At 41.3% G+C, this 25,913-nt stretch overlaps 1 protein-coding gene across 2 annotated transcripts in view; it reads right to left on the bottom strand.

Annotated features, from left to right (window-relative positions):
• SHISA9 (shisa family member 9) overlaps nucleotides 1–25,913 on the bottom strand; it is a 351,916-nt gene that overhangs the window by 313,297 nt on the left and 12,706 nt on the right. For both annotated transcript variants that reach the window (XM_040230679.1, XM_040230688.1), the window contains exon 2: nucleotides 24,513–24,640. In XM_040230679.1, coding sequence (XP_040086613.1) covers nucleotides 24,513–24,640 — 128 coding nt within the window. The remainder of the gene's footprint in view (nucleotides 1–24,512; nucleotides 24,641–25,913) is intronic.

Here is a 25,913-nt window from a genome sequence, read left to right as displayed (position 1 = left end):
CTCCCTAGCACTGACTTCTGAAAGCATCATAAGAAAGGAAACACTGAGATATGAAGGATGGTGCTTTATCTGATTGACACCTTCACGAATACAAATAGTAAACTGCCCTTTACAGACTCTGAAGCAGATGCTGGGGGACTCACTCTTCCCCAATTGCTCAACTTGTTTCTGTGGGACTTAGAGAGAGGCAGTGTGCTCCAAGGATGAACTTTCCTGAAGGTTTCCTCCATGTGTGAACATTCCTAGAACTGGTTCCAGGACATTTTAACCACGACTGATTCTCAGCCCATTTCTGCCTTTCCCTTCTCAGAAGTAAGGTAATTTCAGGACTTCCTTGGTGGTTCAGTGGTTAAGAATCCACCTGCCAATGCAAAGGATGTGGGTTTGATCCCAGGAAGGGGAACTAAGATTCCACATGTCATTGGAGCAACTAAGGCCCCGGGCTGCAACTGCTGAACCCAAGTGCCACAACTAGAGAGCTTGTCACAACAAAGATCCCATGTGCTGCAACCAAGACCCGATGCAGCCAAGAAATAAATAGATATTTTTTTAAAAAGGAAATAAAATCATTTGTTTCAAATTCAGAAGTTTCCCCCCTCCCCTTCAGAGGAGGAATTTTCAAAAGAATTGGAGCCTCCTGACCTCCAGTGCTAATGAAGATGCACTGAGGGACCCACAGAGGTCAGAGGTCTCAAGAGCTTCCCTCTTCTTCATATCCTGTCTCCATGATTAACTTAGGCCATTGGGATCTCATGTTACCATCAGACTGTCACAGCACTAAGGATTTCAAATGACTCCAGCCCAAGTAAGAGGTTACCCCAGGTTCCCTGTTCTTACAAGCAAAAAGTTGCCAAACGTGCCCCCGAACTTGTCTTGGCGAGGTGATGCTTTGATGAAGTATATTCTAACCATGTGTCTCATTCAAGTACCATAAACACAGGCAAGTTTGTAGTCTACAACTGTGACACTAAAGAAGACAAGATTTGATTGTATTATTTGTTCCTCCTGTCTATTTCTTTGTTTGCTTTCACTATCCTCAGATCTGCCCCAAGGGTTTTATATGCATTATTTAATTTCATCTTCACAGTGATCCAAGGAACCAGATAGTAACACCATATCCCATGAGAGGAGGAAGAGGTTATATACTTTGTCCAAGATCACACCATTAGCATTAATAAAAGGCAGAACCCATGAATCTGAACCCAGGTCTAAAGGACCCCTGACCCATGCTCTAGACTCTGCCTCAGACCCTGGAGGGTGAACAACATGTAACCACAAATGGGCAGAAGAATCCCTTGCTCCCGAGGTTCACCCAGCCAAAAATGCCTTCCTTCCCACCAAGGCTTCCACTAAAATATGATATCTTGGAGGTGCTGAGTCACTCAGTCATGTTTGACTCTTTGTGATCCCATACACTGTAGGCCATCAGGTTCCTCTGTCCATGAGATTTTGCAGGCAAGAATACTAGAATGGGCTGCTATGGGAGGAGTCAACCTTCGAATACCTACTGCCTCCACCAGAGTATGGATAAGTTAGCTGAACAATTAGGGTTCTTAGACAGTATTTCTCAAAATATCACACAGAACCATCCATGTCAGGATCACCTGGGAAAATGTAAGGCTGTTAAACAGGCATATATCCACTGTCGTGGAAGGAATGCTTGTGTCCCCCACAAATGCATACGTTAAAGCTCTAACCCCCAAGGTGACTGTATTTGGAGATGATAAAGAAGATGATGGGATGGTTGGATGGCATCATTGACTCAATGGACATGAGTGTGAGCAAACTCTGGGAGATAATGAAGGACAGGGAGGCCTGGCGTGCTGCAGTCCATGGGGTTGCAAAGAGTGGGACATGACTGAGCAACTGAACAACAAAAGGAGGTGATGAAGGTTAAATGAGACTGTAAAGCTGGGGCCCTAATCCAATAGGGCTGCTGCTGCTGCTGCTAAGTCACTTCAGTCGTGTCCAACTCTGTGCGACCCCATAGACAGCAGCCCACCAGGCTCCTCTGTCCCTGGGATTCTCCAGGCAAGAACACTGGAGTGGGTTGCCATTTCCTTCTCCAATGCATGAAAGTGAAAAGTGAAAGTGAAGTCGCTCAGTCGTGTCCGACCCTCAGCGACCCCATGGACTGCATGCAGCCTTCCAGGCTCCTCCATCCATGGGATTTTCCAGGCAAGAGTACTGGAGTGGGGTGCCATCGCCTTCTCTGCCAATAGGGCTAGTGCCCTTCTAAGAAGAGATTTGGGGCTTCCCGGGTGGCGCAGTTTGGTAAAGAATACATCTGTCAATGCAGGAGATGCAAGTGACGTGGTTTTGATCCCTGGGTAGGGAAGATCCCCTGGAGAAGGAAATGGCAACCCATTCCAGTATTCTTGCCTAGAGAATTCCATGGACAGAGGAGCCTGGTGGGCTACAGTCCATGAGGTCACAAAGAGTCAGACATGACTGAGCAGGTGCGCACACCCACCCACACACACACAACAGAGATCTCTCCTTCCGTCCACCAGGTGAGGATGCAGTGAGAAAGCAGCATCTGTAAGCCAGGGTGAGAGCTCTCACTAGGAACCAAATTGACCAGCACCTTGACCTTGGACTTGCCAGCCTCCAAAACGATGAGAAAATAACTTTCTACTGTTTAAGCAACATACACTATGGTATTTTGTTATGGTAGCCTGAGCAGATGAAGACATCTACTGGTAAGCGAAATAAGCAAGGTGTGAAAGTGTTTACAAATGTTAATAAATATCTTCAGGAGAACAGACAATAAGCTTATTACAGTGATTGCTTCTGAGGAGGAGAACCGTGGGCTGGAGGGTAGGGGACACCTTGTGTTTATACCCTTTTGTACCACTTCATTTTTTTCTCCATATTCATGTTGACTATTCAGATAGATGAATGCATTAAGTTTTTGGAAGTACTGAATGCAAAAAGCAAGAGGACACTGTCCAGAGGCTGGCTAAGCTGTCCTTCTGGGGAAATCTCCAGCTCCACCAACCACCTAAAGCTCAATTGCTGAAAGCCTAACAAATATGCAATGCTAGAATTATAGATACAAAAAATAAACGGATGGTTGCCAAAGGGGAGGGGATGAGGAGAGGAAAGAAAGAGGTGAGGGAGATTAAGAGGCACAGAATTCTAGGTGCAAAATAAATGAGTCACCAGAATGAAATGTACAGTGTAGGTAGAGAATGTGCTTAACAGCTATGTAATATCTTTGTATGGTGACAGATCATAACTAGACTTACGGTGATCATTTTGAAATGCATAGAAATACTGCATCACTCTGTTGTGTAACAGGAACTAACCTGGTGTTGTAGATCAATTACACTTCGAAAACAAAGTCATAGAAAAAGAGATCAGATTTGTGGTTACCAAAGGCAGGGGTGGAGAAGAATTAGATGAAGGGGCTTCCCCAGTGGCTCAGCGGATAAAGAATCTGCCTGCAATGCTGGAGACGCAGGAGGCGTGTGTACGATCCCTGGGTTGGGAAGGGACCCTGCAGAAGGAAATGGCAACCCACTCTAGTATTCTTGCCTGAGAAGTCCCATGGGCAGAGGAGCCTGGGTGGCTATAGTCCATGGAGTTGCAAAGAGTCAGACACGACTTAGCGACTAAGCACACGTGCAGTCAAAAGATACAAGCATCCAGTTATAAGATAAATAAGTACTGGGGTGTAATGTACATGTGATAAATCTAACACTCTTATATGTTACACGTGAAAGTTGTTAAGAGAGTAAACCCTAAAAGTTCTCGTCAAAGGAAAAAACTTTTTTTTCTATTTTTTAAATTTTGTGTCCATGTGACATGATGGACGGTCATTAAACTTCTAATAAGCATTTCAGGTTGCATGTAAGTCAAGTCATTATGCTGTACACAATCTTATACAGTGCTGTATGTCAATTACATCTCACTAATACTGAAGAAGAAAAAAAGTACTATAAGAAAATGGCAAGAGACACTCCCCAGAGGTCTGAGTGAGCTGTCCTCAAGGAATGTCCGTAGCTCCACCACCGACCTAAAAGGCAATCCCTAAATCTCCAAAAAACATGCAATGCAAGGACACTGGTGGACTTGCATAACCCAGGGGGCTGAGCTGTGATTCTTGGGAGGACCGGCTAATTGTATAAGGGTGAAAAAGTGAAAGTTGCTCAGTCCACGCAACTTGTCCAATTCTTTTCGACCTCATGGACTGTAGCCCGCCAGGCTCCTCTGTTCATAGAATTCTCCAGGCAAGAATACTGGAGTGGGTAGCCATTCCCTTCTCCAGGGGATCTTCCCAACCCAGGGATCAAACCCAAGTCTCCTGTATTGCAGGCGGATTCTTTACCATCTGAGCCCCCAGTACCTAAGTGGTATTTTCTGCTCCAGGTTATAACAGTGATCTCAGAAATGACATCATTGGGGTAAGGTACAAATAAATAAGCCCCACTACCTTCCAGCCAGTCCATACTATGCCAGGGGGGTGGGCAAGTAGGTGAATCCCGTTGTGGGATTATCCATGGCACCAAGTAGGAATTTCATAGAGCTATTCATTGGAATCCTGTCTTGTGCAGAAATCTAAGGCCAGAGGGAGCAGCTAAAATCATGCTCAGCCAAAATTACCCACAATGGCTGTTTCTCCGGTTGAGCACCAGATGAAGTAAGTGGCTTCTGTTTGGTGGCCAAGTTATATGAAAAATGCATATCTTTAAATGCTAGAATCACACTCAGGAGAAGCTCGTGGGAAGTGAGTCTGTCTGCGGCAAAAGCAGACTCATGTCTCCCGTCTCACTCCGAGCATATGCTCATTGTGTGCAAGGGTGAGCAGAAATACTCACGTTATTTATGTTGCTCTCTCTCTCTCTCTCCCTCTCACGCCCTCTCTCCCATTTGCTGCTTCCCATCCCTGACCTGAGATCACAGAATTGAATTCACATGTCTTAAAGGCACTTCTGTCTCCCTCTACTCCATAGTAAGGTAAGAAAAGATGGCATTGGACTGACCTGGCTCTTCCTCCAATCATGGAAACTTAGAGAATTATTATCATCAGATCCCAACTGTTCAAGCATCCAGTTTCCTAGCAACCCTCAAAATGCTTTGGTGAAGGGTTAGAATGAGGACTTCATGGGTAAGCGGGTAAGGTAATGGCAGCTGTGTTGGAGATGGCTTGGGAGCTTCCCCGAATTGTCTTAAAAGGCCATTCTCATCCATCATCCCAGCAACCCAACAAGACACTGTTAGTCACAAAAGTGATGTAAGGCAGCCCAGCTGCTCAACACTCCCAGAGGCTCGGGTCTAAATTCCTTAACCTGGACTCGGGGACCTTCCATTCATCAGTTTCATCACTCTTCACTTTCGTGTGCAGCTCTTCTGCCCCAGCAAGGCTGCCTCCTCTCCATCCACCTTTGCAGCTCTCTGAACGGCTTCTTCTATATGCCCAGGTTTCTACCCACATCTCCTTCCTTACCAACCACATCCCCTCCACCCATCCACACCTCATGTTGTTGTCATTTAGTGGCCAAGTCATGTCTGACTCTTTGCAACCCCATGGACTATAGCCAGCCAGGCTCCTCTGTCCATAGAATTCTCTAGGCAAGAATACTGGAGTGGGTTGCCATTTCCTCCTCCAGGGAATCTTCCCGACCCAGGGATTGAACCCACGTCTCCTGCTTTGGCAGGCAGGTAATTTACCACTGAGCCACCTAGGAAGCCCACCCACACCCCACACCATCCTTCTAATCACTTGACTGCCCTCCCCTAGGAATGCTTTCCCATAATCACTTAACTCTGACTACTGCTGGGGACATCATATAGGTTTCATTATTATGCCTAATTAGAGATACAGGGCAAATTCATCCCACAAGAGCTAAGCCACAGAGGAGGAAAATAACACAGGAAAGATGGCCAGGCAGCATCTGGATGTTGGCAGAACTGAGTGGTCTGAAGGGATTCAGACAGATATCAAGGCATATATAAATTCAGGAGATTGATCAGACAAAAGATGGGATTTGTTTGGACCTTGGTTTCTCTCTCTGAATACTCAGCATCCATCCCTCCATTGTCTGCCCAGAGTCTCAATTTCATTTTGGAGACTTTCGTCTTCCTCCCTGTGTGCAATCTTGGTGAGACTGTCAATCAAGGTTGACCATGTGACTCAGTGTGGGCTAGCCAGACACTCCCCAGGACCTTATATTTAAGTGGAGTAGGCACAAAGAAAGAAAAATGGTTATAATGATTGATGTCTGCAGGGGAGCTTTGACGAGACCACAGATTAGCTCAAGCCACAAGCCCTGGTTAGAGCTGCCCTGATTCTTACTATGCCAAGCTTTGTTCTTCAAATGCCCCTTCAGTTCTATAAACCATCCCATATTCTTCAAAAGAGCTCCCTTTTTGTTTAAGTCGCATAGCACTGACTTCTGTTACTTATTTTTAATTTCTTTTATTTTTATTTTTTGGCCGAGCTGTGTGCAGCAAGCGTGCAGGATCTTAGTTCCCTGACCAGGGATTGAACCCATTCCCCCTGCACTGGACGTACAGAGTCCTAACCACTGGACCACCAGGGAAGTCCCTGATTTCTGTTACTTATAACCAAACCAGCCTGATACGGACTGTTTACATCGAGCCTTGAAGGATGACACAAACTAGCATGCACAGAGAGGAGGAAAGAGAATTGTTAATAGCTTTGTCCTCCACTGGCTCTTTCAAGCCGCTCTAAGGGGTTGGCTAGTAACTTTGGAATGGGCACACTCCCATATCAATGTTGTTCTTGTTGTCTTAGTCACTAAGTCATGTCCAGTTCTTTAGTGACCCTAGGAACTGTAGCCTTTCAGGCTCCTCTGTCTGTGGAATTTTCCAGGCAAGAATACTGACGTGGGTTGCCATCTTCTTCTCCAGGGGATCTTCCCAACACAGGGATCGAACCTCATCTCCTGTATCGGCAGGTGGATTCTTTACCACTGAGCCCCCTATCAAAGATAGGGAAAACTAATAGGAAAGCGCCCTATCAACGAAGTCTGCCTGCAACCAGAAAGGATTGCCTTGGGAAATAATAAGTCTACCACCAGGGAAGGTGATTAAGTCGGACGGAGTAAACATAAACTCAGCAGCATTCTTCTAAGTTCTCCAGTATTTCATTTCCTCCATACACATCAGTAATTGCTACACAAAAAGATATTTAACAGATCTATCAGTTTGAAAAACACTGAAATGAATGCAATTATAAATGGCTTTATTACTTTTATTCTCAGCCTTTAAGGTGCCAATAAGATGCACTGAGAATCTCCAAGAGGTGGAGAGAGCATGTAGCAATTCCCCAATTTATTTGGGCAAGAAACTAAAGGACCAGTGTTCAGTGGAACACCCACTGGGAAGCCCAACTAGAGGGACAGAGCGGTCCTGGGACACACCAGAGCAGATGTAAGGCACCTAACACGGTGCCTGGCATAGTAAGTGCTCAAAATCGTAGCTATAATCTACACAGACACACCTCAGAGATACTACAGGCTCAGTACTGGATGGCTGCAATAAAGCAAGTATCACAATAAACAAGTCACACAAATTTCTTGGTTTTCCAGTGCATATAAAAATCATGTTTACACTAGCCTTTAGTGTATTAAGCATGCAATAGCATCATGTCTGAAAAAACGTACGTACTTTAATTTAATAAAAATACTTTATTGCTGAGAAACGCTAACCATCATCCAAGCCTTCGGCAAATCGTGATCTTTCTACTGGTGAAGGATTTGAAATATGACAAGAATTACCAAAATGTGAGACAGAGACACAAAATGAGCAAATGTTATTGGAAAAAATGCTGCTGATACACTTGCTTGATGCAGGGTTGCCACAAACCTTCAATTTGTAAAAAATATAAAAAAATAAAAACAAAAACAAATGCAGTATCTTTTTATGGCTGAACAATATTTTATTGTATATATGTACCACATCTTCTTTATCCATTCACCTGTCAATGGACATTTAGGTTGCTTCCATGTCCTGGTTATTGTAAATAGTGCCACAATGAATATTGGGGTGCATGTATCCTTTCAATTAATTCTCACTAATTAGCTGTCCCTTAAATGTGGTGTTAACACAACATTGTAAATCAACTAACTCAAAAAAAAAGTTTTAATGCACTATCTATAAAGTACAATAAAGCAAAACTTAATAAAACAAGACATGCCTGTAATTAATATCTCACTTTGTTCTCATTTCTGAATATCATTTCCCCACACTTAGGAATATGACTTCTTCCCCTCCCTCACCAGACTCTACCCCCCTTGGGCGTCCTTTGGTTTCATAGATGAAGTAGTTTCCAGCCTCAGGACCTTTGCACATTCTGTTTTCTCTGCCTTCACTTTCCTCTGTGCTTCACTTGGACAGTTCCTTCTCACTCATCCTTGGGTATCAGTGAATTGTCACCCCCTCAGTGAGTTAACCCAGTTATCCTTAACCCCATCATCTTCCTTGTTTCCTCCTACACTTATCACAAGTAATATCTCTTACACTTTTTTAATCTATTAGATTTGCAAACAGTCCTATCCTCCTCAACTGTAGACTCCAGAGGTCAGAAACCTGGCTGGGTTTTGCTCCATTAACACAGCGTCTAACTAGATCTAACAAGAAAAAGATTTATTGAATACATGCATAAGACAGACGTAACTCCCTATAAAAAGGATGGGCTTCCCAAGTGGTACAGTTGGTAAAGAATCCACCTGCCAATGGAGGAAACACAACAATGATTTTTTTAAAGATCAAAAATATACTATGGAAATATTCAGCTCTAGGTTGACTTTCCTATAGGAAACAAAGAAATGTAGTTCTGTTATGTAGTTTTACGGTAGAATGACTTGTTACATGTAAATAGCTTAAAGAACCTAGAAGAACAAAGGGTTGTAATATGCCTCAGACTATCCACTCATGTATTCATCCGTTCATTAAAGATATGCTAATCACCTACTACACATCCAAACACCATATGTTAGGCACCATGCATTGAGGCCTTCCCAATCCATCAAGTGGGTTTATATTCCCTCAGTTTATATTCCATTTATCTTCCCTCATTAAAAAAATCATAAGTGCTTAGACTTATGTCAATAGGTGTATAAATATAAGGCAAACAACACTATGCTCCTAGCTAGCTCTCACAGCAGACACAGTTAATCAACTACAGCACTCATGCCCACTGGGTTTGACTCTAACCTAAAAATCCCTTTCAGCACTTTTCTTCAGGCAGCCCCTTCCCAACACCCAAAAGGGAATCTGTGTGCCTACTTTGGGTAGAAGAAAGAACCCAGATTTTGAAGTCAGACTACAGTGTATGAGATGGTTGGATGGCATCACTGACTCGATGGACATGAGTTTGAGTAAGCTCCGGGAGTTGGCGATGGACAGGGAAGCCTGGCATGCTGCAGTCCATGGGGTCACAAAGAGTCAGACACAACTGAGCAACTGAACTGATACTGATACAGTGTATTTGAATCCATACATCATATGCATAGCTTCTGATACATGGTATCTGATATCTATATCTGTTTACTCTGTCAGATATAGATAACCTCAGCCACCATACCAGCTCATTAAGAGAATTAAATGAGATAATACATTGGAAATACCTGGCAGACAATGTCCAATAAATGCTAACTATTGGTGTTATTACACTTGCCCAAGTAAACCTCACAAAGTGTTTCACATACCGTAATGCTTAATCAAATGGGCTGACATGAACAGTAACCTGCTGAAACAACCACAACAGGATACAAAGCTGGAAAACCGGGCAAAGGGAACCAACAATGATGTCCTCTGTCTGCACCCTTTCCCACCATGATATACCCCATTTCTTTCTCATACTTTTACTAAAAAGTATCCTTGGTGGGCAGAGGATGCTCAGAGCATTCGTGATGGAAAATTCAGAGACTGCATCTTTTGTTCTTGAGTGCTTTTCTTAGCGTGACCTGATTTTGCTCTGAGGGTGAGGATTATAAGATCGGTGGCATATTGGGGGCATTTTGGAATTCAGAGTCAAAAGGTAGCTAAGTACCTGATCTTAACCATAGATGTTATACCCAGGGCATACGGCTTGCTACTGGAGGGCTGTCCAGTTATGGGATATGAAATGAATCTGTGGATCTGCTGTTTTTTTTTTTTTTTTCCTTTGTATCCACCATCTCCTCCCTCTGGATTTTAAGACTTCCTTTTAAATATAATAATTAAATGTGGAACATAGCTGTTTGGGATTTAATAGTCTGCTTGGCAATATTTGAAAATCAACATTATAATCCTAAGCAGGCTGTTATTATGGTTACTTGGCATACACCGGAGTTGAGTTTTTTTAATTGTGCACATCAACACAACATAGTTATTTCAAAAATGTTAAATACGCCCAACTCCCCTCCTTAATTTGCTTTCGTGGTGATGAAATTGAGAGCCAAGATGGAGAAGGGATATCGTGGGGGACCTAAGACACAGAGAAGTCCAAAGGAATGACATGGGAGAAAACGCTATTGAAAAAAGTCAATTGTGCTCAAATTGGTGGACTGAACTTGGTGTGACACTTCATAATTTCCAGCTGATGCTGGAATGTGTATTCACGATTTTTTTATTATATGTAATTTCCAGGTGATGCTGGAATAGGTATTCATGATTTTTTTATTATATGTAATTTCTCTGGGTATGCAACTTGGCATTTGCTGAACTTTGATAACTGCACTAAAAGTTTAGTCCATAAGAAATAAAACCCTGGTGAACTGACAAGAAAAAGTGTGAGTAGCAATTACTTGAGAAATGTGCTCAGTGTTGTATTTTCTTATATTCATTTTTATTTATTTATTTGGCTTCACTGGGCCTTAGTTGTGGCACATAGAATCTAGTTCCCTGACCACAGATTGAACCCTGACCCCCTGCATATGAAGCATGAAGTCTGAGCCACTGGACCACCAGGGAAGTCCCTCAGGGTTGTATTTTGACAGTACTTATTCAACAATTTTGTTATTGAGCACCTAATATAAAGAGATAGACAAGTTCCCTGGTCTTGTGGAGCTGACCTTTGGATGGGGAAGATACTAAAGAAACAAATAAGCAAGTTGATGTTTAGGTAGTGATATGAGCTATGACGAAAAGAAAATGGTGACCTAATAGAGAGTTATGGTTGTGGGATTCCATATGTAGAGTGAGCTACTTTCTATAGGGAGGCTTCCCTAGGAGGATAACTATTTAGCAGAAACCTAAACGATGCAAAGAGTGGGGAAGGCCGAGGGAAAAGCAAAAAGAAAGTCCTTACCTAAGGCAAAAGCAATCCTGGTTCATTTAAATAAGAAAAAGGAGAGCTCCCTGTGGTCAAGTGAGTGAAACAGTGTTTGGGCCAGATTATGCGAGACCAAGTAGGCAAGTGAGGAGTTTGTTGTCATTATTGCAACAGAAATGGGCAATGGAGAGCTCACCTGCAGAGTTTTAAGCAGGAAGTAGCATAATGAAATTCAGGTGAAGACCCCCAAATGTCGCTATGACCCAAATTGCCCAATGTCAAATGCAAGAGCACTAGACCTGGGGTTTGGAGTTTGGGATTCTAATCCTTGTCTTGCCACTTAACCAGTGCTGTTAGCTTAGACCGATCACAGCTAGTTAAGTGGCTGGGCTTCATTAGTTTATTCACCAAGTAATTACTCATTTTCTACTGTGTTGGAAAAGATCCTGATGCTGGGAAAGATTGAAGGCAAGAGGAGAAGGGGATGACAGAGGATGAGATGGTTGGATGGCATCACTGACTCGATGGACATGAATTTGAGCAAACTCCAGGAGTTGGTGATGGACAGAGAAGCCTGACATGCTGCAGTCCATGGGGTCACAAAAAGTCAGACATGACTGAGTGACTGAACTGAACTGAATTGTTTTCAAGTCTAAATGTTGGGAATAGAGATACACAGAGAAGACATCACAGACTGGTAGAATAAAATCACAACAGATTTAGCATACTTATGGATACATTTGAGTATCCCAGCTAAAGAGGCAATAGTCCCAAGGTGGTTTTTCTAAAAGTTAGATGAGATAACCTAAGTATTGGAAACTGTGGGTAATTTATGGTGGTAGATTTTGCTTATAGAAATCAGCATTCTTTCCCATGCAAGTGACAGAAACCCAACTCAAGCTGATTGAGTTTGAAAGAAATTTGTTCTGTTACTGAAAGGCCCATGGCATCAGGTATGGCTGGATCCAGGAACTCAAACAATATCAGAACTAAACTCATTCTCTCCCCCTTTCCATTCTGCCTTTCTCTTACATGTCTTTATTCCATGGCAGGATGCTCCCTCCTCTTGTGATGGCAAGGTAGCTTCAAGCAGCTCCAGGCGTGCATCCTACCTTCTAGCAACCCTAAGTGATTTTTCTCCCAAGCAGTTCAACAACATGATAGACCTTATTCACATTGAAATAAAATGAAATGGTCTCATTTACATAGAATTAATAATCATTACGACTGGAGATTATTTTGTATCTACAAAGAGGCGATGATTAATGACAGAAGCAAGATTTTCAGTACCACATTATGTGAAGAGGTTCATAATTATATGTAGAATGGTGGTAGTTTATTTGCTAAGTTGTGTTCAACTCTTGCAACCCCATGGACCGTAGCCTGCCAGGCTCCTCTGTCCATGGGACTTTCCAGGCAAGAATACTGGAGTGGGTTGCTATTTCCTTCTCCAGGAGATCTTCCCAAGCCAGGAAGTGAACCCACTTCTCCTGCACTGCAAGCAGATTCTTTATCAACTGAGCTATGACGGAAGCTCATAGGTGTAATACTCATGTAAATTAAATAACAATGATTACATGTTTAAAGAACCATACCAGGATCTGAACCTACCCACCTCTATGCTTATTAGCAGAAGAACAAAAATCTTCATAACAAACAATTTTTAAAAATATGCTTATACGGTCGTGAACATTTTGTAATATACAGAAGTATTGAGTCACTACACTGTGTATCTGGAACTAACATGGTGTTGTGGGTTAATTAACTTCAGTGAAAAAAAGAAGCAGGATCAGGGTTTAACTTCAATCATTGTTCTAGTCTATGGATTTGGGGGAAACTGCCTTATTTGTGTTTTCTTTAAACAGAGACAATATTCTCCTATGTCTTTAGGTGTACATCTTATGTGTAACTGAACCACTTTACTAAACAGTAGAAATCAACACCACATTGTAGGAAAAGTTAAGACTCCAAGCTCCCAATGCAGGGGGCCTGGCTTCAATCCCTGGCCAGGGAACTAGATCCCACATGCTGCAACTAAAGATCATGTGTGCTGGCCACAACTAAAACCCAGCACAACTATAAATAAGTAAATATTTTAAAAAACACACACACACAACATTGTAAATCAACTACACTTCAATGAAATAATGTTTTTAAAGTGCACATTCTTGTCTTCACTAATACAATTTTTAACATATTAAACATGCAATTTCTCTCTTAAAAGTAAAACATGCTTATACAATACCCCTGTCAGTTATTATCAAAGGATTGTTTGACTGAGGACCTTCCTTGACTTTGAATGTATGCACTAAATATTTTTAAACAATGCCTCTGAAGAATGAGGTGCTTTCTCCATTCCTTGTTAGTACTTAATAAAGAAAATAAAAAATTACATGCTGCCCCTTGCACAACTTTCAATTCATGGGCTTTAGGCAGTTCAATATTTTGTTAAAATATCTGAGTATCTGAATATTTTAAACAGCTTTCTTTGGATAACAGTTAAGGCATCAAACTAAGGAGGAACTGCACCAATAACTATGACATCTATCCCTGTGCTTCACATCCTTAAGTCCATTTCCAAGAACTGCCAAGTAAACGTATATCTGTGATCAGTAATTGCGTCCTAAATATTCAATTTTAAATAGCAATTCATCCACTTTTCATCACTCTGAATTAACAACCATATCAATATCTCAGCTAATTTGCTTGCACAATTTTTTAAATAATTCTATTTGTTTTTATTTATTTATTTTTCTTGGCTGCACTGGGTCTTCATTGCTGTGCAGGTTTTCTCTAGTTGCAGGGGCTGCTCTTCATTGCGGTGCACAGGCCTGTCCCTGCTATGGCCCCTCCTGTTGCGGAGCACAGTCTCTAGAGTGTGTGGGCTTCAGCAGGTGGAGCCCGTGGGCTCTGCAGTTGCAGCTCCTGGGCTCTAGAGCATAGGCTCAATAGATGTGGTGCCTGGGCTTTGTTGCTCCACTCTATGTTGGATCTTCCCAGGTCAGGGATAGAACCTGTGTCTCCTGCACTGGCAGGTGTGTTCTCCACCACTGAACCACTAGGGAAACACACTAATGTTTTCTAAACAGTGTTAACTTCACAAGTTTCATGGTTGTGTCACTTTAGAAAGTAAAACAGAACCCATACATTTCCATGTACTTCAGTCTCTTTATTTGTAAAATGCAAAGAATCGACTGACTTTAAGCTCCATGAAGTCATATATACATGCATACATATATATATATATATCCCTATATACATGTGTGTATATATATATACCTACATACATATATATGCACGCACGCACACACACACAAAATGCCAATCTCCATATCCCTAGCACTAAGCCCCAGTGCCTACCATATAGTAGGTACTCAATACATACTCATCCAATGAGCAAACCATTTAAGGAATAATCAGTAATTCCCCAAAACGTAAGTCTGTGTTCTCACTTTCAAATGACTGGAGGCCAAAAAAAAAAAAAAAAAACACAGAGATAATATAAGGATGCTGGAATGAGATTTTTCATAAAATCAAATTCATTCAGTTTAGGAGTTGTATTTTATTTTGAGTGCTATATCTAACCTAAATGTTTGGTGTTACAATGCCCATATCATTTGTGAAATGATGCTGATTGCTTTCATAGTTACTTTTTACATCATTATCTTCCTTAGCAAAATTGAAAGCACACTATATTGGTCCCTCCATTCTTGTTTTGTTTTTTTTTTTAATTTTTTGTCACCTTTGAAACCAAAAATGTGGTAAACCAAAGGCAAAACGACTCCCAAAGTTCTTTCTAGCTCTGAAATTCTGTAAGATAGACTTCTTGCTGGGTGGCTTGAATAAATACATCCGGGGTGTGATTCAGCACCATGGACAAATCTCAAAGAAGGCCCATCTCCCTGGACTAAGGGCTGGATTTCAAAGTGTAAAAATCCAGGCTCTGCTTTGAGCACGGCCATCTTCGTGTGAGCACACAACTCCAGGCCTAATACCTAAATTAATGAGTCTAAGTCTCCATTCAATGAAATATTCAGATTATGATTACATTTAGTTTCATTAACTGCATTCTCAGACTAATGTGACGGGATTTCCTTTTCAACTTGTAATTAACTTTACTGAGAATTCTTAATTGGGATTTTTTTCCTAAAGCCTTATTACAAATTCTTTTAATATATGCATTATGGTATTAAACTATGTTGCTTTATTTCATATTGGCTGTTATTTTTAAAAGAAGAAAATATTCAGGGACTTCCATGGCATTTCAGTGATTAAGATTCTGTGCTCCCATTGCAGGGACCACAGGTTCGATTCCTGGTCAGGCAAAAAAAGATCCCACAATGCTCAGAAAAGAAAAAAAAGAAGAAGAAAATAGTCAATGCTAATCTCCAAGAACAGCAAGCTGACCTGAAATCAGAGACTGTTCTGCAAAGAATCTGTACTCAAACTTGAAAGCTGATCCTGAAGTTTTGGGCTTCCCACATCAGATATGGCATTTTAACTTTCCTACCAAAAGCAGTGTGACCCTAAAGGACCAAATCCTGTTCTCCCCTTATATAATTTGTATAAAACCAATCAGACGTGCAAGAGAGATCTATATCCTAGGACTGGTAATCCTCTTCTCAATCAAAAGCAAGCAAAGTCAGTACATAAAAATCTTCTGCTTTCTTTCACTCTGATTCTTGGAAAGTTGTTGGGGACTATTTCTCTCACAGAACAAAATACCTATTTCTCAGGAAAATCTGTCATTCCCCTTCCCTCCCCATCAGCCCCAGGTGTTTTGAGGAGGCCGGCACGATGCTCCCACAACATTCTGTACTTACTCCCATCACGCTGCTTTGCAAGTACCTATTTCCCCTTCTGTCTCCCTGACTGCATCACAGGCTCCAGGAGGATATTTCTTATTTTTCTCTCATTCATCCTCATACCTCCAGTTTTCACAGAGCATTGTGTGACACATATCAGAATTTTAGTAAATTTTAGTTCAGTGTTGATGAAGACATGGAAATATTAATGACAAGAAAGCAAAGATTGGTGAATACCTGAATCTTCCAGAAATGAGGGCTCTATCCAGTTGGCCCATTTTCAAAGATGTGTGTCTTCTAATACAGTGATTCTTAATAAAGATCAATAAATAAAAAGGAGTGGGAGAAAAGACATAATCTGGTACATCATCCACTGCATGTCCTTGAAAGACACGAGAAAAGTCATGAATAGAGTTCATGCCTGAATCCATGTCTAGGGTCTGAAGTGTTAAGTGTTAATTGCTCAGTCATTTCTGACTCTTTGTGACTCCATGGACTATAGCCTGCCAGCCTCCTCTGTCCGTGGGATTCTCCAGGCAAGAATACTAAAGTAAGTAGCCATTCCCATTTCCAGGGGATCTTCCCAACCCAGGGATGGAACCCGGGTCTTCTGCATTGCAAGCAGTTTCTCGACCATATGAACCACCAGGGAAGCCCTAGGATCTGAACTCCTTATCAAATATCTCAGGGGCCTTGGGCAGATTACTTAAACTCTCAATGCCCTAGTTTCCTCATCTATAGTATGGGGGTGCAGGACCTATTTCAATTATTTCATGGATTGTTGTGAGAAGGAAAATGCATACATGTAGTAGGTGCAGAACAAACGTTATTATTTCATGTATTCCTCTCTTTTTTAATCCACCCTGTCAATCACATAACAAGCATCTTGTATCTTTTAGTCTACCTAAATAGAAATACTCTCCCAAAGGAGCTAGATAGGCTTTCCCTAGAATGGAAAGAGCAGAACTTGGCATCTTTTAAACGAAACCAGACACTGTGATAAGCACTTGGGCTTTCTTTACAAATAGTCCTACAGCTGGTTGGAAGCACTTTGGAAAGGCAATGTAGATCCAATTAGTCAATGCCATGTGGCCAGCATTAGTAGCGATTTTGAAAAGAGCCCAGGATGTGATTTACAGAAAGTGCTATTTTTTTTTTCTTTTAAGGGACCTGTTTCTGTTGCTTGTGCACACACACACACACACACACACACACACAGTCTCGTTTTTCTAGGTGGAAATACAAGGCATGTTTGGGGCCAGACAGATTTCTATGGGTCTGGTCTGCTAGTGTAAGCAAATATTAAAATCAACACTCAGAACAAAAGCTCATGTGTTTTAATGGGACTCGAAGGAAAACATAAGACAGGAACAAATGGCTAAGAACGGGACACCTGCTGCACCCCAGTCATTTCTTCAGGAAAGAGTTGACAGTTTCTTCAGTTCTCATTTACATCCGAAACAGTAGTAGAACACACACACAAATGAGGTTATCAACAGGCAGCATGAAAAGATGTTCACTGTGAAGACAACTGCATAATAAATGCTGCTGATGAGCATCACTGGCCCCTAGGCTATGGACCACCTTAGCATCAATGCTCAGTCATTCCACAAATAATAACAGTAACAATCAATACATATGTTACTGGGCATTACACTAAATCCTTCGTATGTGTTAATTCTTTTATCTCCAAAACAAACTTGTGAGGTAGATGTTATTTTACTCTTTTCAGTGAATGGAAAACTGAAGTTTACAGAATTAAATTAATATTTCCAGGATTCCACAGCTCACAGATGACAGAGCATACATACCCCCAATCCAACGATGTCCACCCCTCAAGCCTGTATCGCCCACACCCTCACTGCACTATCTCAAAGAACAAACAGTCTACTGTTTAATGAGCATCATCACATGTTAGAATTCCATCTATAATGCTGAATACTTCAGGAGAAAACCAGGGCTCTAATCTAAAACCATATCAAATGAACTCAGGCCACAGCACTAAACCTAAAAATGTTTTCAGGGACTTCCCTGATGGTCCAGAGGTTAAGAACTGGCCTTGCAATGCAGCAGACAAGGGTTCGATCCCTGGTCAGGGAACTAAGATCCAACATACTATGGGGCAACTAAGCCTGAGCCACAGCTAGAGAGCCCACGTGCTGCAACACAAGATGCCACATGATGCAATGAACATCCCGTGGGCCACAACTAAGACCCAATGCAACCAAATAAGTGTTTTCTTTTAAAGTGTTTCTAGTGGATCCAGTGTGGCCCAACCCCCTAACTCTTAGCAATGCTATAATCTACTGACCTGTGTGCAAAACTATTTGCAGTCATAGATCTTCAGATGGAAAGACTACCTGTCCAGTCATTTCAGGAACACGAGTGCTGGTAGCTATCACTTCTTAGAAGAGAGTTAAAGCCTCATCTGAGTCAAAATTAGCCAAGCTTCCTCAAAACTCAAAAATCTCAAGGGTCCTGTTAATGGGTTCCCCTGGACTTCTTATGGAGCTCCAGCAAGGGAGTCATTCATAGATGCATGTAATCATTCATTCGACAAATGTCCGTTGAACTCTGTAATTTCTAGGCAGTGGAGGTACAGAAAAGAATAAAACAAATGTAATCCTTGCCCCTACCCCTAGGAAGCTTAAAACAGCAATCTCCACTGTGCTTCTCAAACATAGCCTTCTTGGAGACTAGTCCCACCTAAGTCCTGAGACTGAAACATTCTCCATCCCACCCAACTGATTGTTCAGGAGTCTGACGACTGATTCAAGGGAGCCAGGTTGATGGTTGGTCAGAAACCAACCACATTTTCTCTCTCTGGATAAAGTGAACTAAAAGACACTGTGATGCTTTACCCACTCTACCTCCTTAAGTCCCTCAGGTGTCCTGATTCTCATCCTTCCTAAGCCTGGATATTCACCAGAAGATAACCCACATGCCTCCATTAAAGTTCAGGCTACGATATTGTGTTGGTTTTGCCATACATCAATCAATACAATATTGTAAAGTAATTAACCTCCAATTAAAATATATAAATTTATATTTAAAGTTCAGGCTACAGACTCAGACAGACCAGCGTTTGAATCCCAGCTCCTCTGTGAATTAACTCTGCTATGGTGGACAAGCTGTGTAACTTTCAATTTTATTATGGATATTTTCAAATATACACACATATAGACTAGAATAATGAATCCCCATGTAGTTGGTCACCTGGCTGTAATAACAGTATTTTTTGCATTTTGTTTCATCTACTATACCCCACAATTTTGTATATTCCTGGCGATGTTAAAAGTAAATCTCAGTTATCACGCCAGTTCTTTAGTTTCCATGAATCTCGGTTTTCTCCTTCATAAAGCAGGGATAACAATACCTCTTCCACAGGCTTTTTCATTTATTAGACAAAAATTTATGGAGCTTCTGTCATGAGCCAGCCCAGTCCTGCCGTGGGGAGTACAGCTGTGACAATACGAACCTTTTGTTTTTGTGGAGTTTACAATATAGTGAAAGAGGAATAAATTTAAAACATGAGCACAACTTCAGAGAATACAAAAGTTATAGAGAGAATAGTGGAGAAATGGGGAACAGTAGGTGACTTGGGGGCCAGAGGTAAATAAGGATGTCCTCTCTAGTGAGGTGGCAATAGGGGTAACAGATGAGATGCAAGAGGCCTGGGATCCTGTGCTATAGACAAAGAGCACAGCAGGTGCAAAGGCCCTGAGGCAGGAATGAGCTAGGCTGTTTAAGCATTGTTTTGCATATTAAAGGAATTAATATATTCAAAACATTTAGCACCTGTGCCTGGCCCAAATGAAAGTAAAGGTGTCAGTCACCCAATCATGTCTGACTCTTTGCAACCCCATGGACTATAGCCCACTGCCTGGCTCCTCTGTCCATGGGATTTCCTAGGCAAGAATACTGGCGTGGGTTGCCATTTCCTCCTCCAGGGGATCATCCCAACCCAGGGATCAAACGCCTGTCCCGTGTTTTCCGCACTGGCCAGCAGGTTCTTTACCACTAGCACCACTTGGAAAGCCCTTCTTTTCCTTTATACATTATTACAAAATATTGAGGACAGTTCCCTGTGTTATAGTAGGCCCGTGTTGGTAATTCCTCCCAATTTTTAGAAAGTATGTGGGAATATTCCTTCTAGTATTTCAAAAAAAATTGAGTATGGGACATCCTGGGTGCCTTTGTAAATATGGACAAATGAATGAAAATCCATTTAACCCTAAACATGAGCTGTACAACATCTTCAGAAACTAAGTCACGGATCTGCTTTTCATCTGATTCCTCATAAACCCGCTTAGAAATGGTCCTGGGGACGGATAGGGTGGGAGTAGAAGCTGGAGTAAGAATCCGGTCTTTCTGATGAGTGCTATGCCCTGAAATTGCAAGTCAGCATTTCACCAGAGTTTGGGGTGAGATCTCACTTGCTCAGATTATGCCTGTGAAATAAATACTACAACACTGACTCCATTCAAAAGTGGAGCTGTATGTTTGTACGGAATGTGAGGGTCCTTTGTCCCATGAATAGATATGAGAGCACAGTCAGGACATCAGCTGGCTCCATTCCAACACTGAGCAGGTGCATAACTTAACGCGAGGCTTTCATAGACACTGGGCAACACTTTATACAGTGGCAATAAAGGCTGTGTAATTGCCACTGACTTATTTCATGTTGTTTCCAGCCTTTGCCACATCGTTAAACAATATTGCACAACCAAATTCTACTATCAAGTCAACTGCAATAACTATAACATAGTGTTCTGGATTGAATCCTGGAGCAGAAAAGGGACATCAGAGAAGAAACTAGTGAGAGTCAAATAATACCTACCATTTGGCTAAAAACAATGTACAAATATTGACTTCTTAGTTTTGACATATAACTACAGGGTACCATAGTCATGTAAGATGTTAACATCAGGGGCAAGTGGGTGAGAACTCTGTGTACTATTACCTTTGCTACTTTCCTATAAATATAAAATTATTCCCAAATTAAAACTAAAAGAAGCATGCTTTTAGCACAAACAAGAAATGTTGATCCCGGTTGTATTTGGTCCCCACGGTCCCTCACTCATATCTCACAATCTTGACACTAAAAGAAGCCTACATTTAACCTGGACTCCCAGAAGGTGGGGTTTGGGGGGGTGTCACTGGCAAAAAGGGCGGCTGGGGTGGGGAGACAGCGCACGTTCACAGCACTTGAGAACAAAATGCGCCTTCAAAAGCAAACTGTAATTACGCAGAAGCCGAGGAGCTTCTGCAGAAAATCACTCTCTCATCTGAATCTACATCCTGTTAATCAAAGAGGTCCAAGCCCTTTTGATTATCAGACTAAATATTTTTAGGCAATAACACTGAATGCCTGAAAAGACCCTGAACAGCATCTGCTGGAAGATAAAAAAAGGCAAGTCCTGCCTATATCACAGGAAAAATAAACCATAGGAAACTGATAAAGGTTGGCAAAAGAAATTTCCCAATATTGAAGCCTTTTCCTCCCTATTTGCCTTCACTCTAGTCCTTCCTGACTCCCCTCCTTCCAAATATCCAGGTTTCTAGACTGACTGCTGGTTCTCTTAGTGTTTGAACATAAGGAAAAGTGCAGAGAGTGATCTAGTGTTAGTATCAAGAGAAGAAGATGATTATTCTCTTAAAGCAATGTCAAGTGGGTCACCAAACAGAGATAAAAATAACATTTAAGTTGGAACCTCAATCAAATCTCACAACTTGAATATTTAGTGAAGAACACCCTAAAAATGGCACAATTGTGCCCCTTCTTGTTGGATCACAAATAGATGCATCTTTCCACTTTTTGTAATGGTAAATCTTTGTAGCTCCCATAATGTCCAGAAAAGGGCTTTCTATTCATTGTGTGCTCGGACTCTTTGTGACCCCATGGACTGTAGCCCACCAGGCTCCTCTGTGCATGGAATTTTCCGGGCAAGAACACTAGAGTAGGTTGCCATTTCCTATGCCATTGTATTCAGTAGTGGCATTCTAATTCTGGCACCAAGAGCTGGTCTTACTTTCTGATTTTCAGACAAGATTCCTTCTCTCCTAGTTCTCTGTTAGTCAGTGGGCTCTGGAGACTGCGTGGCTTCTTGAACCTTTAATAACTGATAATGTCAGCCACCTAGCTCTTATCTTCTCAATGAACTCCAAAAATCATTGTTTCTTTTGAACACGTGATTTTTCCCACATGTCCATAATATGTAAAGAGCTCCTGTAAATCAATAAAAGACAAACACTTCATTACAAGTAAATATTATCACTACCAACTACTGAATTAATTTGTTATTTAAATTAAACTCATTAATGTAAACCTGTAGAAAAGCTATATGCTGTTATTTTCCAGATATTCCCAAAAAATACTAGGAAATAAGGATGGAACCAACTAGCAGAACTACATAAAATTAATATCGGTGGTAATTCCTAGGAGAATGCAATGTTTGTGACATTGTACCTAGAATGCTCCCCTGCAGTTTGTCAGGAAAGCTCTAGTGCAATTCCACCCAGTAAAATATTACAAGACACATTTTTTCCCTTGGTGTAAAAGATCACTGATTACTGAAACACAAATATAGACTAAAAACAAGACTCATAAATAAACCAAGTTAGTCAGTCACAGGAGACTTCTGAAATACTCAATACCTAGAGACCCATCTCTGAATCACAATTTATTTTCAGTACAACTTTAAACAAAGATCCCTTACTAAAGCAAGATTCATTACGGTTGCCTGCCCTTTTGCCTGACAGAGTGGTGTAATTTGAGTGACTTCAATGAGTTTGTTATTCCACTCAAGAGCTGATTCAAAATCATCCTAGAAATTGAAACTTCAAATGAGAAACTTTCAACAGCCACATTTTTATAGCCAGGGACTCAACACCATTTCAGCTTTCTCTACTTCATGGTCATATTCACTCGCTTATGATATTTAGGACACATATACACCGAGGTTCAACTTATTTTCCACTGCATTCTGAAAGAGGATGTGTTCATTTCCATCAAAGCCAGAATTGGATGCAACAATTGCTATACCGGAGTTGGCGTGATTCACCATGCCTTTCAGGGCTGTGAGATTTGGTCATAAAACTTCCAGTGACTGTGTATTTTGCTCTAACATGTGGCTATTTCTCATATCATTTTTCTGATCCAGTTCATAAATAAATAATGTCAAGTTATTTAATAGAATGGAACTTAAGACTTTCTACTTAGTAACCCATTTCAAACCACATACACATCAACTTTGCAAACATACTGCAACATTTCCAAGGCCATGAGCAATTATCACCATGCAGAATCAGATAATTTGCATCACCAATGTCAAATTCCACAGACTTACTCCTCTACCCATTGAGCATGAAAATTTGCAACCAAACAGTGCAAAACTATGATTCAGCAAATAAAACACCAATGCTGTTTCTGGTGGAACTTTAACAAAGGTGACCCAGACTAGAAAAACGTGCAAAAATGCCAGAACTGTTTGTTTTTAAAAAACCTCCAGCTACAACTAAATACATCCTTTAAATTTTCTGGCTTTTATTATTTTAAACCAAGCCCTACACATTACTTTAATGTGGGGCTTACTTGAAAACATAATTGCTAGGAATAACCATGATAGTACACTACTGTCAAAAACAAAACAATCTTATTTTTCCCTACTCTCTATAGTCAGTACATCAGCTCCATAATATATATTGTATATACTGACCTTTGAAAGGAAAGAAAATCTTTGGGACCATGCTAAGATTTCCAGGTATGCTCTGTCAGCTAAAGAATACCTACTGAAACACAATAGCAAATGCAACTTTTTTCCCCTGGGAGAACAACAGAATAATTTGCTTCTGTTGAATCATAGGTACACACCCAAACTAACATAACCACAATTCAAAAGCCCCCACATACATGCACAGGTATACACACACACACACAGAGTTTGTGGATTATGTTTATAAAACTCTGGTTTCATGAAAAGTAAATCTAATTCTTCTGAACCAGTATCTGTTAGCTAAAAGCCATATGAAACCTAAAAGTGACAACTGGTCTACCTCACGAGGCAGACAGATAAGCAAATGAACCATTGGTTAACAGATTACCCAATCAAGATGAACCAACAAAATAAGTTATTGGCTAACAGATTTTACTATCTAGGATGAACCAACCAAGTAATCCTTCAGTTAGCTAAGTACCTAACCATGATGACCAGCCAAAAGGGCTATTAGTTAACATATGACCAAGATGAACCTCCAAAGTGGCCTGTTAACAGAAGAACCAACCATGAGAAATCCACCACGTGGATGACTCTTTAATGGCTGAGGATGCCACCCACAGTTAGATCTAGAAGAGATAAAATAAAACTTAGTCAACAAAGAGAAGCTCCTCATGAACCCAAACACACACCATGAAATCTGGAGGTGTGACCACTGCTTGGGTCACCCCTCGGGACTGGAACTGGATGGAGAGATATACTTACGAAGATTATTTATGGGGGTTCTGGTATCCATGTTCTCATAATGCTGGACGTGGACCACAATGTTGAGATCTCTCTCCATGTGGTCAGTGTTGCAGTGGCCCTGTGGCCTCATGACGTCTGCAAGGGCCCTGAAAGGAGAGAAAGTTTAAACTGATTCATTCAAAACAATGACTAGCACCTACTTATGCTTAAAAAATTGAAAGTAGCTCAGTCATGTCCGACTCCTTGTGACCCTATGAACTGTAGCCCACCAGGCTCCTCTATCCATGGAATTCTCCAGGCAAGAATACTGGAGTGGGTTGTCATTTCCTACTCCAGGGGATCTTCCCAACCCAGGGATCAAACCCAGGTCTCCCACATTGCAGGCGGAGGATTCTTTACCATCTGAGCTACCAGGGCTTTAGGCTTATGAACAAAAGACAAGACCCCTTTCTCCATGGAGCTGCCATTTACTTAGGGTGGAGGGGAAAAAGACATAAGTAAAAAAGATCACTGCAATTAGAGATTACATAAGGATCTCCTGCAGAAGAATTCATACACATCTCTTGTTACTGATGTAATAGCAGTGTTACCCACTTTATAGAGTTATTGAGAGGATTAAATGATGAATATATGTAATATGTCTGCACCCAACAAGTTTAGTCACCTTTTATAACTTATCCTAATAATTAAAAAAAAAAAAAAGTTTATTCCCAGGTGGTGCTAGTGGTAAAGAATATGTTTGCCAGTGCAGAAGATGTAACAGACACGGGTTTGATCCCTGGGTCAAGAAGATCCCCTGGAGAAGAAAAATGGCAACCTGCTCCAGTATCCTTGCCTGGGAAATCCCATGGACAAGAGGAGCCTGGTGGGCTACAGTCCTTGGGGTTGCAAGGAGTTGGACACAACTGAGCACAGCACAGTACTCTTGCTAACCCTAGATCAACACTTCAGGTACAGCTACGGCCCAGTATTAGTAACAATCAGTAACATTTATTGAGTACTTCCCATAAGCCAGGCACTATGCTAGTCACGTGACATGCCTTAATTCAATTAGGCAGCACATAAACACATCATGAGGGTTATTACTCCTTCTTTGCAGATGAGTCAACAAAGACTCAGAGAGGTGAAATGATTCCACTTACTTGAAATGTTCAGAATGGGAAAATCCATACAGACAGCAGATTAGTGGTTGCCAGGGGCCAGGGGTGTGGGAGCGGAAATGGGAAGTCACTGTTAATGAGGGAGGGGTTTCTTTTTAGGGTGATGAAAATGTTCTAGAACTAGACAGTGGTGATGGTTGCTCAACTTTCTCAATATAGTACAAACCACTGCATTGTATACTTAAAAAAAAAAAATCTGAAATAAACTGACAGATTGGCTGATCAGGAAAAAGCCTTCCTGAGGAGGCATCTGAGCTGA

Source organism: Oryx dammah, unplaced genomic scaffold (genome assembly GCF_014754425.2).
Source record: "Oryx dammah isolate SB20612 unplaced genomic scaffold, SCBI_Odam_1.1 HiC_scaffold_2, whole genome shotgun sequence".
NCBI lineage: Eukaryota > Metazoa > Chordata > Mammalia > Artiodactyla > Bovidae > Oryx > Oryx dammah.
Note: the sequence above shows the minus strand (reverse complement) of the source record. Positions and strands in the feature narration are given on the sequence as shown.